The 19016-nt window shown below is 41.1% G+C and overlaps 2 protein-coding genes across 10 annotated transcripts in view; both read right to left on the bottom strand.

The window, feature by feature from the left end:
- The window catches only part of MCM9 (minichromosome maintenance 9 homologous recombination repair factor), a 48966-nt gene extending 39750 nt beyond the window's left edge, over nt 1-9216 (bottom strand). Inside the window, exons 1-5 of one of the 2 annotated variants that reach the window (XM_039569122.1) lie at nt 9114-9216; nt 8197-8513; nt 4047-4363; nt 2318-2399; nt 1191-1391 (exon numbers count right to left, since the gene is read on the bottom strand). In XM_039569122.1, coding sequence (XP_039425056.1) covers nt 1191-1391; nt 2318-2399; nt 4047-4363; nt 8197-8506 — 910 coding nt within the window. In that variant the 5' untranslated portion in view covers nt 8507-8513; nt 9114-9216. The remainder of the gene's footprint in view (nt 1-1190; nt 1392-2317; nt 2400-4046; nt 4364-8196; nt 8514-9113) is intronic. The other variant, XM_039569121.1, reaches the window with a different exon arrangement.
- Nucleotides 9217-13513: 4297 nt separating this feature from the next.
- FAM184A (family with sequence similarity 184 member A) overlaps nt 13514-19016 on the bottom strand; it is a 74517-nt gene continuing 69014 nt past the window's right edge. For 6 of the 8 annotated variants that reach the window (XM_039569110.1, XM_039569112.1, XM_039569113.1 and 3 more), the window contains 2 exons: nt 17001-17203; nt 13514-15274 (listed from right to left, as the gene is read on the bottom strand). In XM_039569110.1, coding sequence (XP_039425044.1) covers nt 15193-15274; nt 17001-17203 — 285 coding nt within the window. In that variant the 3' untranslated portion in view covers nt 13514-15192. The remainder of the gene's footprint in view (nt 15275-17000; nt 17204-19016) is intronic. The other 2 variants (XM_039569115.1, XM_039569117.1) reach the window with 1 other exon arrangement.

Below are 19016 nucleotides of genomic sequence, written 5' to 3'. Positions count from 1 at the left end.
GTCAAATTCAGACAAACAGCCTGATACAGACATCTTGGGCAGCCAGGGTCCTTCTAATTTCCACTTCAACTTTTTTGTAGCCACTTCATATTTATTTATTCAGAATGGGTAATATTACATAAAATCACATTGCTCCCTTCAGGCTTCCAGAAATTGTCCTGAGAATGAAAGATTAAAAGGGACCTTCAAAGAAGATCCTGAGTTACTTTCTGAACAGTTCTAACGAGAGTGATAAGAAATATTCTCGTTCCAAACAGCAGAAGGAAGAAATGTTATCATTCCAAACAGCAGGAAGCTAGCAATTAAACTGCTTTCCAGGAAATGCAGTTCTGAAGAGTCTTTGACATTGACAGGATCTACACTTTCTTATTGTGAGCAGGCTAATTTGAGGGAGGTTCCCACCTGCTTTTCCTCCTGTTTGTCTTTAAAGAAAGACTAAGCTCTTTCCAGTGTTTTACAAGACAGAGTGTCAGCCTAATAAAGTTCAGTGATGGAGACCCTAAAGAGTCCATTGAGCTTCTGCAGAGTTGAGGAGAAGGCAGTCAGATTATGGAGAGGGACAGAGTTCCAGACAGAACTCCTGGTAATTCCAAGGTGGTTGACTGCAGACCACGGTAAGTTTAGGACCCAGCGTACTGAACACTGACTGTTCTGGAAGCCACTGTGAATTGGGAGGCTCCCCTGCACCTAACCAAGGGCCTAGGCATCCACGAGTTACGTTAAAGATATGATGTGCTAATCCCTATGGTAAAGATTCAGAGCTTAATTTGGGATGCAGAGACTGTGTCAGATTTCTCGCCCCAGAGGCAACAGCTGTGCTGACTAAATGCAGATCTAGTCCACACTATTTCTTCTAAGAAGTATGCTTCTTCTTTCTTGATTATAAAGCACTTCTCTTTTTTTTCCTCTCATATTATTTCTCATTTCTTGTTAATAAATGTTCCAAAAAAGACTTGAATAGAAAGCTCAAAGAATGAAGATCAATGCAGTTGGTTTGGTACTTTCTTCTGCCCCCAGCCAGCAATATTAAAGTAAGAATTTCATATTCTTGTAGTGGAAAAAATATATTCTTGATGAATGGGTGGTGGGATAACATAATGGGGGGAAAATGTGTTCAGTTACTGTATTTTCACTCCTGATTTCATCTCTATCCAATCAAGAGTCCTACTTAAAAGCTTTCAACTACTAACCTGCTAAGGGATCATTCCTATGCCTTTCCCAGAAGTCTTCAAATTCTTTGCGAACTTCTTCATCAATTACAACACCTGCTAGCTGCTCATTGTTCACTTTAACATAGTTGGCTTTTAAGACAAGCTCCAAGTCACAGCGTGCACCCTCGTGGAAAGGTTTCCACCTCTGCATTACCACTCCATACACTGTGATGTCATCTCCTAGAGGTAACAACAGAAATTAGTAAAGTAACATCTGACTTGAGACATGCAGACACTTCAGCTAGCTGTAATGCACAATAATGTGATCTAGAGCCTGTGTTACAGTTAATAAGGTTAAAAAAAATCTAACAACTGAAAACAAAACCTCCTGCAGTTACTGGAAGTTGAAAACAAAGATAAGGTAGGTTGCTTGAGTCTGTGCTAGGAAGTTATGTCTTTCCACTTCTGTTTAAGGGAGGTGGATTCTTAAAGACATATCTCTGCTTGTTTCCTCTTTTAGAAGAGAGGAATTCCTGGTAAACTGTAGAAGCTCTTTCAATTAGATTAATTATACAAAAAAATCTTAGTCAAAACTTATTTAGCTTCTGGTAACTTTTGCGATGAATCACTTGTTAACATTCTGAGTAGAGTGTTCTTCTGAGAAAGTACAGCTACAAATTAATTTCTTGTGGAAATGTGCCTATCTGAGTATTTTTAGTCCACTCTTAATTTATCCTCCTGCCAATTAGGTGCTTCTTTGAAAGCCAAGTAGCTTTTTCCACCTGCAGCACTCCTTAGATAGGAGGTCAGGTTTCCTGGCTCTCCAGGCCTATGGAGGGGCACCTCACGCTGTGAGACTCAATCTCCCGGGGAGGTTTGGTGTTCTGCACTAACAAGTTTTATTATACTTTCTGTATGTCACAACACATTACTTATTGAAACTGATCTGTCAAACAGTCAAGATGTAACCTGGGGGTGCATGACATTTTCTAGAATGATCATCAGCTGCCACGCTAATGTTCAGCCCGAAACAGCAACGTGACAGATGAACACACCTCATTTGAGGAGCCCCCAGCACTGACAGCCACTTGACAGAGATTCATCTCAAATGGACAACTAAAAATTCTTGTGGGTACAAACATATGTAATTTATGCAATATCCTCACCAGACTTGCAACTGTCCACCAAGTCATCTTCCAGAACAACCATCATGCAACGAGGGATGCTTCCAACAGACAGCCTCTGAACCTAGGTGATGGGAAGGAAAAGCACTTCTTAAGAACAGCACCTTCAAAAGCCTTTAATTTACAGCTGCTCTGGTTTAAGGGCCTACTAGGGTCCTTTCCTGGGACTGAGGTCAGTTCTTGCTTTTTATCACAAAACTTACAGTAAGGATGCCAATGCTGCCCTGAGCTTAACAATGAAAGTTTAATGCTGATATTAATGCAAATGGGATTGGGTATTAAATTAGCAGAAGGTGCTCGGTGCTGGAAGATGTTGTGTGATTTCAATATCTTGCTGAAGAAAGCTCACTAAAGGAGGCCATTTGAAAGAGCTGATCCTTTTTTTTATTATAATTTGAGTTATTACTAGATACTTCTTCGATATGTAAAGTTGACTTTGGGTACTGAAGCACGTGCATGGGTTAGACAACCCTTCACTGAAGTATATACTGAGGGTTATTCTCTGTATTTTTCTGGTATTTAACCGTGACTTGATAGTTGGAGATTAAGTTTACACCTAGGTGTCAAGGATTAAATCAAAAACAGGAAAACCAAAATACATATTGACAAATGTGACAGTAACTCGTGTAACTCTCTTTCTTTTCTGCAGGGCAAATTCTGTGCAATCTTGTCACAGTCCATTTCTAACCAGCAATCTTTCCATTTACACTTTACAGCTTTCAACAGTTTTGAGAGTATCCACTGCACAAGAACAAGTCAGAAGTACCTTTTCATTCTGCAGCACAGGTCATACATGCTAGAATTCTTAATGTATTCACTCTCTGGTGCCTAGGAAGGTTAATTCACCCTTGTGTATCATCTAAATGGCCACAGGCAGTTCACATTATGTTCAGTACTGGTGGCATGCACAGTTACTTGCAGAGCTCAGTAGGAAACACAAGGGAAATTCACTCCTAGTTTAACTTTACTGTTTTTAATAAGCCCATGTTGCTTATTAAAGAGATCTGTGTGTCACACGGTAGGAAAAAAAAAAAGTTAAAGAGATTTCCCATATGTCAGAAAAAATCATTGTATGTGCATGCAATATAGGGCTTATTTCCCAGAAAGTTTTATTCCCTTACTTTTTTTGGTATTCTGAACTTTTAAGACCTTAATTTCTGACTTCATACATTCCTTCTCCACCTTGTCTGTACTTCCGCCCAGGGCTACCATCAGAAAACAAGTGCAAATTCTGCATCCAAGTTCTGTAAGGATCACATATGCAATAATTGTTGAATTCAATATTGGTTGAAGGGAAGAGACATTTGCAGACACCACGTATTGACCACACTGCACAGCTACAGCTGGCCCTGGCCAACACTGGGCTAGCTTTAGTCCTCAGAAGCAGTGTTGAACATCAGCATCATGTACAGGAAGTGTTTAGAGAAACAATGCACACTTGGTATTATAGGGATTCAACGTGGAATGGAATTTCATCTATGGAAATTTCATCTATTAACTGACCGCTGGTATTTTGTACAATATTGAATGGAATTACCCAATAACAGAAGTCTGGTCTACACATTGGCTTAATTTTTAACTCTGACTGGAAACCTCTGACCAATGGGTTGCCAGGCTTCTTTCAGTCTTCTCGGGCATTAATTTCAAACAACAGCAGACATCTGTACTTTAATCTCTTCCCCTTTTTGTCTATGATTTTTTTTTTCCTTACCTGTTCCTGAATTTTGATTTCTTGATAGTCCCTGCAGCAGGTAGGAGAAGAGGTTGTTCCAGAGAGACACGTGAACTTGGTTGAGTTGCAGCCTTCCTCATTGAGACAGGCTGCTGGACGACAGAATGCGTAGTACTGCTCAAAGTCAGCCTTGACAACAAACACGTGCTTGCACTTGTTGCAGATGTAACTCCGTTCAAACTCCAGAACCTTCACCGAACTGGTACGTATGACAGTCCCAGTGACTGACAAAAAGTGTCCCACATCCTTGGATTTAGGGATGTGCTCTCGAGTCAGCTCTGGGCAAACAGGCAAACCTGTTAGACAAATATAGGTGCAGCATAAGGCTATGCTTATAAAACAAGGACTTATAATGCAGTTAAACAGAAAGACGAGAAAACATGCCAGACATGAACAGTAGCCATTGTTATTACTGTTTCATAAATGTGATTCAACTATTCATCTGTTGTACCATAAATCTGATTCATTGTCCTCAGATGGTGAAAATCATCAGACACTGAGCACTAGCTGAAAATGTTGCCATTTTACTCTCCCACTCTTGCCAAGGGGTGAATAGTCAAGAACAGTTTCCATTCATGGAAACAGATCCTGATATTCTCATATCTATATTAATTTAGATGTTCTTTTTGTAGATGGCATTTATTCTACAACTGGTTTATCTGAATTACAAATTTTCAGTTGTGCTACTTAACTGTGGTTCAATGTTATTCCCCCAGTTAAACAGGTGTAGCTCCTAATCTTGTGTGAATTCTCAAGTCTAAGCAAATTCACAGTCAGAGAGCATTTGACCTGAAATCCACACTGCATAGCAGAAAACCTCGAGCACAAGGAAGATAGCACAAAAAGAATGGAAAGGGGTTATGACCACAGCCAAAGCAAATTCACTTGTACATTCAAATGCATAGTGACAGGACACTTTCCACTTGGTCTCCTTTAATTCCCCCCAGCAGCTAGTTCAGTCATGTGCTGATCCCACTCAGTGTTCACCCATCACTTGGCACCAGAGTGGCTGAAATCCTCAGGAAGATTAATCTCTCTCAACAACCTACAAAGTGTTAATAAAAATAAATGGTCCCTGAAATGCTCACCTGAGCAATAAAAGTATTACCTATTCAGAAATTAGTAATGAACTACAAGATACTAATAATTATAAACTTAAATTAATTTCTTAGTCTTACTTCCAAAACAGAGCTAGGAAACAGATGTAAAACTACAAATTATGTTTCTAAGGGGACTGAAACTATTTGTGTGTTTAGGTCAAATCTTCTCAGTAGCTTTAGCTGCTAAAAAAAAAAAAAAAAAAAAGTCATATTTATTTCAATGTTTTCAAACCCAAATGCCTTATTTCAGACATGCAGAAACATTCTGGTTTGATGCTTTTAAGCAACACTTGGCCTTCTGCTTTTGTTTAAAGAAAGTATTTTTAACTATTAAACTAATTTTAAAGGGTAAGAGAATAAAGTAGAAAAAGTAGAACTAAATAATCAGGAAAAGAAAGTATTTTGTGAAACTGCAAACAATTTTTTCTGCTTGACTCTAATAAAGCTATTTAAATGTTCTACCAAGCCTGTTGAAATTTTCATTCTACCACAGATTTGCATTTCTAGTCAGTTTAGGGGAAAAAAATCCGTTATTTCTCCACCTGTTTCGGCATTTTTTTCTTAGTTCAGTATTGCTGGCCCTGAAAAAACTTTGCAAAATGCATCACATCTTACACTAGAGAGAGCTGCAGCACTGTTGTCAGGATATATGACGATCCTCTCTGTGAACTTTGAAGAGCCAAGAGTCTAAATGTGCTCTAAAAAGAGCCTTCATTCAGATCACCCTAGACTGCTTGACAAACTCTTTAATTGCGTGTGTGCCCCTTTGAACCAACTTTACTGTATTAGTCACAAAAAGGCTATTAGAAAATACCAGAAGCAGCTTGGCCCTCAGTAACAGACACAGCGGTGCTCAGACTAATGACAAGTAAGGAAAAATCATTTCATGGATTTGTAGCAAAAAGCTGAAGTTACACAATCAAATTCCTACAGTGCTGAAATTCAGATAAAGAACTTTATCTTTTACTTTCTTCAGTGAACTCAAGCTAATAATCCATTATTAATTACTGCATATCCACACTCCTTCAATCCTTTTTGAACCCCTAGATGCCCTGTCCATATTGGTAGAAAGTGCTGAGATTGTTTCTTACACCTGGTGTAAGCAAAATCACTTTTCCTCACTTAGTTCCAAGCCTGACACACAGATCCATCACCCACACTCCTGGTAGTTGCCTGCTGCTCCCATCAAGAATATTGCACCACCTTCTCATTCCCTCCTTATCTGACATGGGAACGGGAAGCAACACTCCAAGATGAGAATCCTGAAGGTAATCAGAACCCAGCATCTACTTAAAAGGTAACAGTATCATGGAAAAATTTGGGTGGAAAAAAGGCTATAGAAAACTCAGGTTATTTCTTTTGTTTCTTCTGCAGTGAGCCTTTTGGTGGTACAGAACATTAACCAAATTCTGTGGACAGATGTTATTTTGATCCAGCTAGACTTGTCAAGGATAACTCCCCCTGTTCTTCACCAATTTCCCTCCAGTTTAGAGATGGAATTATCTGTGACTTTGCTAACTGAATTCTTCTATCAATGATCAGTCAGGCTTGCTTTAATCAGTTATTAAAACTATTTGATCAAGGGGGCTAATTTTGCTGGAGGTTGATAAGTGAACATTTAGACAAAACATCACTGTGGGAGAAATTATCAGCTCCAGCAAGAGGCTGATAAGAGGAAAAGGAATGTCTTAAAGACACCACTACTCATGCAGAGATCATTTCCCCTTGCTGTATTCCTTCTAATACTTCCTGGCAGCTTTTTAAATAATAATATGTAGAGTCTTTTTTCATGCTGAAGCCCTCAATAATGTAAATGCATCTCAGAACACTAGGAGGAAAGTTTTACCTCATTCATGCTTTCATAGGTACAGGGAGGTGCCCGAGGTCAAATTTCAGTACAACACAGAGGCCATCCTTTTACCTCACGTACTCATCAGCTGTGTATAAGCTCCTCAGCACCTGAATACCACAAGCTAAATATATTTCTGATGTATGCGTTGTCATTACAACATTTTTATGGAAACTCACTGGGATGAAACACAGGCCTATTTACCAACTGTGATTTATCCAAATTCAAGCTGCCAAAAGACTGAATGATCATAAGCCACTCCACAACAGGGCAGGGGAGGGAAACACAGGCTGCCAGCTCTTGGCTTTGCAGACTATTGCTCCAAATTGTTATGATCAGAAATGACCAGAAGGGAGGGTGCCACTGCTGACCCAGTTTCCCACAACAGGCAAAAAAGACATTTCAACCCCAGAACCTGCACTCCACATTTACCAAACCTCAGAGCTACTAAAGATTTCCTAATAATAAGGAATAATTATATATCATCTTGCAGTGAAAAAATTTACGGAATCCTCCATTAAGGATCACGCCTTCCAACAGTTTGTTCCAATTTTATGACAAGCAATTTTGTAACAGTTAAGCATAAAATTCAACAGTTTCAGATGAAATTGTTACAAGACAATTCAAAATTTAGACTTTGCCTCTTCTGGAAGATGGCTGGAGCCAATAAGGACTGAGAGCCAGCTGGCATGGTAAGGAAGTCAACCTGCAGTAAAACTTAGGAACTACATATCTTCCCCTAAAACTTTTTTTTTCCTGGACTTTTTTTTCCTTCTTCCTTTTACTTCTCTCTAGACTTTCTGCCTAAAAGTGAAATAATGTAAAACCAGCTGCTGCTTTAAGGAGTCTTTGCCTTGTAAAGGCTTTGGTGTAAGCCCTGACCCAGCGAGAGATGCCAACCATTGCATGCACGCCAGTGAGTACGGCCACGGCTTTTCTTTTGGGAGTTGGTCTACACACATCCATGTGTTTGTACGTGTCCTTTGCTGCTTAATAAACACTGAGGATTCCCCACTTCTTCAAAAACTGAAACGGCAAGAATTAAACTTGCTCATTCCACGGCGCCCCAATAGTTTGTTACAGAGTAAGGAAATTTTGGCAGTTTCCCTGAAGAGTCAGGAAATGTTGGCAGTCCTGGCTGAGAGGTGCAGCTCGCTGCAGCCCCCGCCCCACCACTCACCCGAGACCCTGGCGTGGAGGTTCTGCTTGAGGCTGAGCTGTGCCGGGTCCGCGCTGTCCTGCAGCGCTGCCAGCGCAGCCCGGCGCAGCGCGCTGTCGAAAATCGGGAGCACCTCGCTGGGGAAGGCGTTGAAGTACTCCCCGATCTCCATGTTGGTCTCAAAGAGCGTCAAGGCGTCGACGACGACGGGGTAGTGCGCCTGGTCGTCTGCCTCCCTCAGGATGCTCAGGATTTCGTCCCTGTGGTGCTCCAGCACGTAGGACTCGAACACCTGCCCGATGAGGCTCACCTGGTCCGCGCTCAGCACCATGTTGTCCCTGCGCGGGGGCAAGGCGCGAGGAGGCGGTCACACAGCGGCGCAACCCGGTGCGGCCACGCTCCGGGCGGGAAACTTTGTCTTTCTCAGGGAAAAGCCCGTCGCGGAGCCAGGCGAGGCGGGGCGGGGCGCGGCTCATGAGCTCGGGCAGGGAAACCTCGACACAGCGGCACCACTGCCCCGCCGCTGCCCGGCGCCGGGACCGCGCCGGGCACCGGGGCCGGGCCGAGCCTCCCCCCGCCCCTCAGCGACGGCTCCCGCCAACCCAGCCCGCCCGGCCCCCGCCAGCCGGTGCCGCCCTCCCGCCGGGGTGGGCGGGGAGCGGGCGGGGCGCTCCTCTCCGCTAATGGGAAAAGCGAACCCGCGCGGCCATCCTTTCCCTCGCTGTGCTGGCGGAGAGGGCGGGTGGCTGCCGCACCGCCTTACCCGGCCCTCCCGTCCCGGCCGCCGCCAGCACGGCAAGTTCTGAAGGCGGGCGCTACCCCAAGCGCGTCCCGTCCCTCCTCACCGCCGGGCAGCGAGGGGTGCGCTGCGCTCCCAGCACCGCGCCCGCCGGGCGAGGAGGGCAGCGCTCCGCGGCCGCCCCGCTCCCGCTCGGTACCTGCAGCGGGGCTGCCTCGCTCCCGCCGGTTCCCGCCGCGCTGAGGCAGCGCCCGCAGCTCCCTCACCCGGCGGGAGGAGCGGCTCCGTCCCCGCCCCTCCGCGCCTCTCCACGCCCGGGCCCGGCGGGCTCTGAGCGGGGCGGGGCGGCGGAGAGCGGCTGGGGCGCTTCCCGCGGGAGAACCGGCCCTCCCAGGAGCAGGCGAGGGGCGGCAAGTCCGGCACGAGGGACACTCCAGCTGCTCGGCCTCTCGGGAACAAAAGATCCACCTACGGGTTCTCCGGGCAATGGTGCCGCACTCTGCACCCCGTGGCAGAGACGCTGCTCCTGTACAGCGGGGGAGGATTGCGAGGCGGGGGGACAGGGGGCTCTGGGCAGGGGTAGCCCCAAGGCTGCTCCCTACAAGTTCCCTCTCCACCCCCGCGGGTTACACCTCGAAGTTTAAATTTGGCTTCTTTAGAGGGAGCTGCACGACAAACCAGCCGCTTCCCCCTTCTAAATGAGGGCATAGTAGAGTCTGAGGAGTGGGGGTTTTATGCTTAGTGTAACCAAAAATTAGGGTTTGTTGCAGGCTCTAAAGCTTTCGCTTTTGCCCAGAATTTACAGTATGGTATTTTGAAAAAGTTCTTATTTGTATTTTTTCCCTGTGTATAACAACCCAGTGACAGGCTCTACAACTATTTGAAATATTTTGGGTTTTAGCTAATTCTGTATCAAAATCGTGTTCAAGGCTGTTACCATTCGGTTTAAACCCAGAAGAGCTAAGAGAACCAAATCTCTGTCTATAAAACGAAAAGAACTTTGAAGGTTCAAAACATACCCAAAAAACATCATTAAACCAAACGAGTTTAAATGTTGGTGCGAAAAAAATAGTTGTTTTTCTTTTTAATAGTAAAAGGGGCAAAGAGAAAGAAAGAAATGTGCATGGGGGGACAGGGAGAGAGTGACGGGGCTCAGGTGGAAGCATGTCACCCTTCCGAGGGTCTCGAGAACGACGTCTCGTTGCTCTCCTCCATCCGGTCCTCTCGGTGATGAGGGTCCCCCGCCGCCCCGCCGGATCCAGTGGATTGATACACGTTTTGGGCAGGTGGGAACGCCCGCGTGCCTCCCCTAAGGGGGCTAGCTTTGACGCTGTCCCTTGCAACACCCTGGACCTGTAGGACATGCTGCAGTGCTCTGGTGCAGGGTCTGGGGACCCCTTTGGGGAGCCTTTGAGGGGCGATGACACCCCCTCTGCTGTGGATAAGCTTTTTCCCCGGTGAAGTGCCCCACAGCTGAGCTCGTCTGCACGGCGGAGGGTGGGTGTTAACTGCCCCTCACCAGAGGCTTTTCCACTACACACCCAAAGCCTTTCTCCCCCCCACCCTTTGGTTCGAGGGTCTGTGCGAAGCCTGGCAGCTGAAAGCCCTGAGGCTGCGGTCTCCACCCCGAGGGTGTTGAGCCTGTGTTCTGTGAACGTATTCTTCCCCAGCCCTGAGTGGTTACTTTATCTTCTCTTCATCAGCGAGCAGTCCAGGGCCACAGTCAGAGCCCCATTCAGGGTGTGATAGTCTTCTCTGGAGCTATAATACAGTTTTTTGCTATAATAGGCAGAAGTCCTTCATTAAAATGTTTAAGTCATAAGCTATAATATTTCAGTCTCCGACACAGGCAAAAGGAGGTTCTCGAGCAGTTTGCCTGTTCCCTCCAGTCACTTTGCAGCATGTGTGCACACTTGCTAACAAGTGCTGTGCTTGCATGTTTGAATTCTGTCCTCACGGAGTTCAGTATAAGAAGACTGTCTTCTGATTTATTTGTGTATTTTCTTGGTACCTCTGAAAAGGTATTTGAGTATCTTTTTCATACATCCATTCAAGTCTTGCAATATCAGAGAGCATAGCTTTATGTCCCCATAACTTCAAAGTGTTGAGTGATCTTAAATCTTCTCTCCATTGAGCTTCTCACTCTCAGGACCTCCCACTGTTGGCCTGCATTAATGATGAATTATGGATAGGCAATCAAAACAAAAATCACTGCCCGTGTAAGATCTTAACCAAAAAATGTACTACAATAAAACTATTAGTTCTATAATAAAAACATATCAGAAGAAATGTACACAGTTTACATTTTAATACAAAATTTTACAGTTGGTGGAGGGGAAAATTAACACTTTTCAAACAAAATATCCTTTAGATGCCTTATTACCAAGTTATGATGTATGGCTTCAATATATAAAGCAACTGCCTTAGTGCTTTCATAAAACTAAGATAATTAATTGGAATGTCTAGCATGCTGGGTTTTTTTTCCTCCGAGTCCTATTTAAATGTGATCTTAATGAATAAGAAAGCTGCAGTGGTTACTTCACCTCTTGACTATATTATCTTACTATCCATGAGGTCATCTGAAGAATGTTTGGCCAGCAAAGAAGGGAATGGTCTTGAAATGTTTGGGGGGAAAGTTCGTGTGGAATTTCACAGGTACTTTAAATCACAAATCAGATTTCTCTGAATTGCTACTCCACATGCTATCAGAAGAGGGTTCTGCATAGGACTCCTGTCTAGTGAATCAGTGGGTGGAACTTCAGTTACCTCTCCGGCCATTATCTGCAAACACAAACTTCTTCAGGGTACTTGTAGATGTTGCCTAAATCCTCACCTGAAGGAAAAAGTGTTTCCAGCAAAAGACTGCTTCATGGGGACTATAAAGAGGAAGTGTTTTAGCCCCTAGAAATGTCTCTAGAAGAAAAATACATTTTGTTTTATAAAGTGGTCCTGGAGTAACTAATTTAATAGATACAGCTGCAAAGGCACTGCTGACATCTGCACTTAAAATATAAATTGATCACTGTGAAAATTCAAAACAAGCCCTTTCCCTGGTATATGCTTTCAGTGTCAACTTTTACCAGTTTATAGTGCTGTCTTGCAAGATACAAAACCGGGCTGCTATTTTCTAATGATGAGACACAGTAATTGCTACACATTTGTTAGCACAGTTAACTGGCTTCTGCTGTGGCAGAGCTGTCATCTTCGTGAATTCCTGGAGGTGTCCATGTGTGCATGTCCTCAGACCGCGTTTGTAGCCTAAACAACCAGTGCAGCAGTATGAAAAACAGTGCAGCTGCCTGCAACTGGGGCAGCTGATTTTTCAACTACAGAGCATGTAGCAGATGTTGGTATGTAAAGGCTATGATCAGGTAGTGGTTCCTACAAGAAAAAACTCAAGTTTTGTCAACTTATTATTTAATAGTAACCAGTAATGGTTATGTGCTTAGCTGAGTAATGAAGAAGTGTTTACTCAACAAGAAGTTATCAAAAACTGTATTATGCCCTTTGGAAAATCCACGAGGTAGCCTCGTTTGAAATCATGGTGCAAAACAGGACAGGAAAAAGTAATTGTTTCAAACGAGTAGATGGAGACAGTGCTGGCAGTTACCAGCCTGAAAAGCTCTCTTGTCCTCGATTTGGACCACTTGCCTGGTTTGTCTCAGCTTTCCACTTGGAATAATGGTTTTCTTACATAAACCAGGGTTTTTTGGTTTGGTGGGGTTTTTTTTTTGGTTTTTTTTTGTTTTTTTTTTGCTTTCAGGTCCCTCCTGATAGTCTTGTGTGGTAATGAAGACAAAGACTTAAAACTGCTCTGCTTTTCAGTTTTACAGAATACAGTGTGTGCCCTCAATCTAGGTTTTCTTCAGGAGAGTACAAGAACTGCCCATTAATGCTGTCGTCAGGGCGGTGGTACAGTGTGCAGCTGGGACACTGCCAGCAAGGCTGCACAAAAGCTGAGAAAGGCTCATGGATCCCACAGGTTAGGGGAAGATTTAGACCAAGCAGCATGAATATGGTTGGAAGTTCATGTGGCTGTAAAACTTGGGCTCCAGACTATACCCTAAAGTGTGTCTCTCGGCAGCTGAGGCTGAGGCTGCCTATGAACTCGTGAAGCACTTCTAGCTTCTTCCAGAATACCAGACACGGCAAAGATGGGGAACACAATGGCATAGGCATCACGCAAGTTCCTTAATACCAAAAGCCAGATACTAACTTCTTTTATGAATACATTTTAAAGAGTTCTTGATGCCATTTGGTAGAAAATAAAATTTTTCCCAGTTTCCTCTGGTTGTTTTTTTGGCATTGTATTTTGGGTTGGTTTTGGGACTTTTTTTTTTTGGCTGGCTTTTGGTTTGAACAGACTGATAAGGTTGCTGACTGTGGAAGATATGGTAATAGTGCTTCTTAACATTCAGATGCCTACTAGTAAAAAAACAATGGGCACACCTTTCACTGAATAGGTAAATGTAGGGATCACTGTCTTCATATGCCTGTTCAGTTACTCATTCTGTATGTAAAAATGCACAAATGAAGTTGGGAATGGGAGAAGGCAGCTGATCCCTTGCAAAGCATCCAAGAAAAAATACGCAACACTCATTTCAGAACATTATAACAAAATGATCTAGTGAATTTTATTTTGGGTAACAGCCAAGAAATCTGACATTTTGCCCAATATGGCTTTCTTCTAAAATTAAAAAGTTGCATATACTTACAGTTGAGTCCACCAGCTACAGAAAATCTGTTGTATACATTTTTAATCCATGGCAGCATCACCAGAATACAGCTTTCAGTGGTGTTTTCAAGGTGAATTATATGATAGAAGTTTTGAAATGTGCATTTAGAAGATTTTTATATTGTTTATATGAAAACATACAAATTTTTCATTTATACATATAGTACATATAAAACTCATTGTAATTAGCAAGTATCTTCATCTGGGTATTTACCTCTGTGCATATAGCAAAAAAAGGATGCAGTTTAGGGCTTTAGATGAAATATTAAAGTTCAAAACCTTTGTATACGCTAACTAGAACCTTATTCAAATAACTCAAACATATTTTTTCCTGCTTTTAAAAGATAAGAGATTCAGCTTAAAAATACATTCATAAAACAAAGACAATATTCTCCCTGAGACTACCAGTGTGAGTTAATTTGTGGTAATCTTTGAATGAAAAAATATAAAAAAGACAATAAGCTCTGGTTTTCTCTATGCTGCAACAAATTTCTTGAGCAACACTGACATCATAAAAGGTACCGATTGCGGAATCATGCTCACGAGCTGAAAAACAGTTTCATATATCAGTTTAAGAAAAATTCAATATAGACAAGGGAAGGTAACTAAGTTTTAATGAAAAATCTGTATCTGTAGTATGTATTAATGGGAAAAAGTTGTGTAGTTGGTTTTTGTTCATTTGTGGCATCTGGTTTTTTTCATTTCAGACATGAATTTTATCCAAAGCAAGACTATATGCTCAAACTGTAGATTCTTGATTTATACTGAGATACGTAGAACAGTTTTCTAAATATTTCAAGCATTTGTTTTTGTTAATATTCATAAAAGAAATACAGAACCTGTGGGAACAGTTTCTGCTTAAATTTAATGATAAAATGTTTGATTATAACTAGATGGTGAAGTCTCATAAGCAACAGGTGAGGAGTCAGCCCCCCTCCCCAACAAACAGCTCCTGGTTTGTGGCTTTTTTCATCCTCTATCAGAATCAATCTGCTCTGAAGGCCAGCAACTACACTAGTTTTATTTAGCATTCTTCCTTTTAAATGTTAGCCAGAGAGGGTTTTTAAACTGCTACAAAGTAACAGAATCGGGATGCGTTAAATATATCCTGCCCAAATTGGAGAGAGTGAGAGATATATATCTTTTCTTTTACAATTCAAGATGTATTTATAGTAACCATGCAATTATGTTATTTGGGGGAAAAGCCTTACCTGAAATCAAAGAAAACACATTTATAGGAAAAAGGGGGAAAGCATTATTTTTGTTCTACCAAAATTTATTATGTAGTAATTACAAAGTTTAAAGATTCTTCCATTTTAAATAAAAATAATAGTTATAATTACACATATTGTATAGTACCATGTCAGGTGATTCCAACAAATATAACATGTAATACAGTGCAGTTTCAAATCAGAAAGACAAATACCTCCTCATTCACAGTGTTTGACAAATTACAGGAAAGCTTGTTCACATGAGGGTTTACTTAAGGTCATGCTCTTATAAACAGTCCACATCACGCTGTGCCACAAAAACAAATCATCTCTCAGAACGTGAAGTATCGGGCAAACCACTCCTGGCGTTGTGGATCTGGTGAAGCCACTGGTGAGGCATCAGTCTGAGGAGGGCTAAATTCACAGAAAGAAAAAGAACAATTATCCTACAACTACATGAAAAGTACAACTGCTAGGGGAAGAAAAAAAAAAATCACAGAGAATATTCGGTAAGGAACACAGTCTGTTTTTCCATGGCTTAATTATCAGTGTGCCTTAGGATGTGATTTAATGTCTCCCTATAGAATCTGTGATCATCCACTCCATTGGAGAGCATCAGCAGCATGGACAAGTCAGTTCAGAAGCCACATTACGGGGCGGGCAAGTAATATTTTGGAAAACATAATTTTAAATCTCATAAATAGCTGTAGTTTTCAGGAAGAATAAAAAGAGTTTTCTTGGAAAAGCACGACTGTAGAAAGTCCTCTTTTAGCATCCTTTTCCTGTGGTCAAGTTAATTTTGAAAAATATGATGTGAACATCATATTTGTAGACATGTGCTCACAAAGACTGGCTGGCAACTGAATAGAAATACACACTGTTGTAGTACTTAACACCTATCACAAATACCACTTGCAATTGTTCATGCACACACTTAAAATATGCCAAAATACTGGGAAAAACGAACTGCTGCACTGCAAACAGCATTTGGCTCCTCTTTGAACACTTAACATTCTCACAAAATGAGCAGGAAAGAATAATTTAAATTTAATTATACAAGTTCCTTTATCGGTAAAAATTGGTAATAAAATAACCTCTACTACAGGAGAATACAGAGCACAAAACAATCTGGAGTGAAAACTCCAGCATCACGGTCCATGGGGTCATGCACATGCATGTTTATAGGTACCTGAGCATACTCATGCACATAACATGCACAGGAAAAAAAAATAGCAACAGTACTTTTTTTTTTTCTTTAAAAAAAAAGGTTTTCTTGAAAAATACTGTTTTTCCTTTTCTATTTTAGATTCTTTCATTTGTTTCCCTTTATAAGTAGCAGTTGCTAGGTATGTGATCTTTTGCATAAAACCAAAGGAGAGAGCAAACAACCAGCTGTAGGACCAGTAATTACAAGTCACTTTAAGTTGGCAACTTAGAGGCAAGAGATCAGCACCTACTAGATACAAAGTACAGCACTTCAGTGTATTTAGTATGTGCACGTATCAAGCTAAAAGATTACAATCCTGCCTCTAAAACGCCATTTTTAAGTTATTCAATTCCATATATTATTTTGTGAGAGAATTACTTGAGACTTTAATGCTGGTTTTGATTACTGGAAGCTCAGCATTAAGCGCCCAAGCCTATACATTTCCTGTTGCTGTAGTAAGGTTACTCCTATGAAACAATTTCATATAGGTGAGGAAAGAGGAAACACAAAACATTCACCTAGCACGGAAAATAATTTTCTTATATAAAAATCTTTATCACATAATACTAAATAAAAAAACCTCCGTGCTAGTATCAATTCCTAAATGAAAATCAGTAAATAACACAAACATCTAAAACAATTGTTCATATATGTAAACAATTGGAAGCACATGAATTCTGTTAAGGTATTTAAAAGGTTTTCAAAGTTCAAGGCTCAGAAAAAAGTGAGAGAATACTTCACATTTCAACAAGGTCTACAATAAAAAGGAATACTATAAAGAGGTTATAATTATAATGTAAAAATTTAAAATGCTGTAAGAGTACTTGTACCTCTGAAAGGCTGATAAAGCAAATGGGATTCAGCTCAATAAGAATGCAAAATTTTCCTAAGTTAAGGAAAAAAAAAAAAAAAGATTGGTGAGGCAGTGCTCACCTCAAAAACGTCTTGGGCTCTTTGGGTGGCATTGGCTGTGGTAGTGGTTTGCTGCTGTTGAACTCAATATCGTGGATGGGTGAGTTAGGAATGGGGTCCAGGCGGTTTGGATGTCCATTGCCCACCACTCCGCTAGATTCCAGAGCACTTAGATTGGGGACACTCACAAACCTGTTTGTTGCTTTATCGTTCTTCTTCTTTTGCTGCATTAAAAATAACAAACGTAAGGAAGGCTTCTTGCACCAGGACAGACGAGGACATTGGCTAACGTAGAAGTTTTAGTAATGGCTGGTTTGGAGGTTTTTTTGAAGGAGAGGAATTGGGACAGATTAGGCTCTTTTTCCAATTCTAGTTTTCTGTTTGCTTTGACCTGAACACCACAAATTTTCACAAAAAAATCGAATTTCTAATCAAGATGATTAAGTTATTATGACTTAGTGCAGTAATCAAAGAGTATATCACATGAGTATATGATCTTTCAATATAACATTTTGGTTATATTGAAACACTGGTTCTATTTAAACATATATCAGTTCTATTTAAAAACTGGAGACTGACAATCTTGTGGAAGATTTCCTTTCAGTCTGTTCAACCTTTCATGTTTACTTAAATCTTTTCTTAATACCTGTGAAACAGCTCTGCTATCAAATGCAATTACAGCAAATTTCAATGATAAAATAAGTGGGTCTCTCCACCACATTTCACCCCATCACCAAGGCACATTTTGGTAACTGGACCATGCAACCCAGAAAAGCACCTACACTTCTTTCACAGCAATTACACCCTCACAGTCAGCAAAGCATTACAGCAATACAGCTAAAGATAAAAATATTACCATACAAGGAGTCCAGTTTCTTGCACAAAGAAAAGGCCTGGATTTGATGCTAATACAGCTGCCACTTCTAGACACCAGATGGCACAACTGAACAGGCTTCTTTTTATAATACTCTCTGTACTTCTCTTGATAGTATTTCAAGGGACTCAAAATATTGAGGAAATCTATTTTTGTACCACTGTTTTACATTCCAGAACACATTATACAAGGGAGTCAGTATTCATCCTCTCTGTTTTCATAGATATTTTAATGCAGAAGGATGTTTCAAGTAATTCTATCACTTTTTTTTAAATGGCTGCCTGACATGGTGTGTATGTTCTGACTTCTATCATATTTTTCATGTCCACAATAAAATACTAAAATTAAAAGCGCCTGATTTCCAAAAATAAGAGTTTTTGACATACCCAGAGCAATGGAAAAATCCCTTGCTCAGAAATACAATGAATTATGTATTATTTGAATATATAATAAATATAATAAATAATTTCTTTCAATTACTTATACACAACCCTAACAAAGCAGCTAGGAGAAAAACCCCTTAAGGGCTTATAAACTACATACATTTGAACTAAATAAAGGGAAGGACAAGTGGAATCTCATGTTGTTTGTATATAATACTTTCCAGCAGAATTCCACCTGAAACAGGAGAGCTGCTCTATTTGAGGGTGGGCACGAGTTCAGACGGAGACAGACAGAGTCCTATTGTTTGTTTGCACTTTCTTCTCTTAGGCTCTCTTCTAGCTTTGATTTCAGTGCCTGACCTCTCCAGAGTTGGCAGATGCAAATGATACTAATTGCAGACACATACTCATGGGTGTGTTTGTCAATACACAGTTAAAATACCCCAGCAATTTAACAGAAAACTATAATAGAAAAAGGTGGGTTTTAAGCATCACAGTGAATGATCATCACTTACAAAGGATTAAACTAAGATTGTCTCATACATGTCTGCTGTAGTAGCGGAAGGAGCAAGAAATAAGAAGAAATAGTTTGGTAAAAGTAACCAACTGTATGTAAAAAATACACCTGCAAGACAATATATGCTGTAATTAAAAGTGTGTTAAACTGTAGTTAAATCTGTGTGCTCTACAGGTGGCTCATTTCTGGAAAATGTACAGTATCCACATAAGTGCTTAGAAAAATACTATGATTTATATAATAGTCTCTATAAAACAATCTTC

Source organism: Corvus cornix, chromosome 3, assembly GCF_000738735.6.
Source record: "Corvus cornix cornix isolate S_Up_H32 chromosome 3, ASM73873v5, whole genome shotgun sequence".
NCBI classification, from domain to species: Eukaryota; Metazoa; Chordata; class Aves; order Passeriformes; family Corvidae; genus Corvus; species Corvus cornix.
The sequence above is the reverse complement of the archived record's forward strand: the minus strand, read 5'-3'. Positions and strand labels throughout refer to the sequence as shown.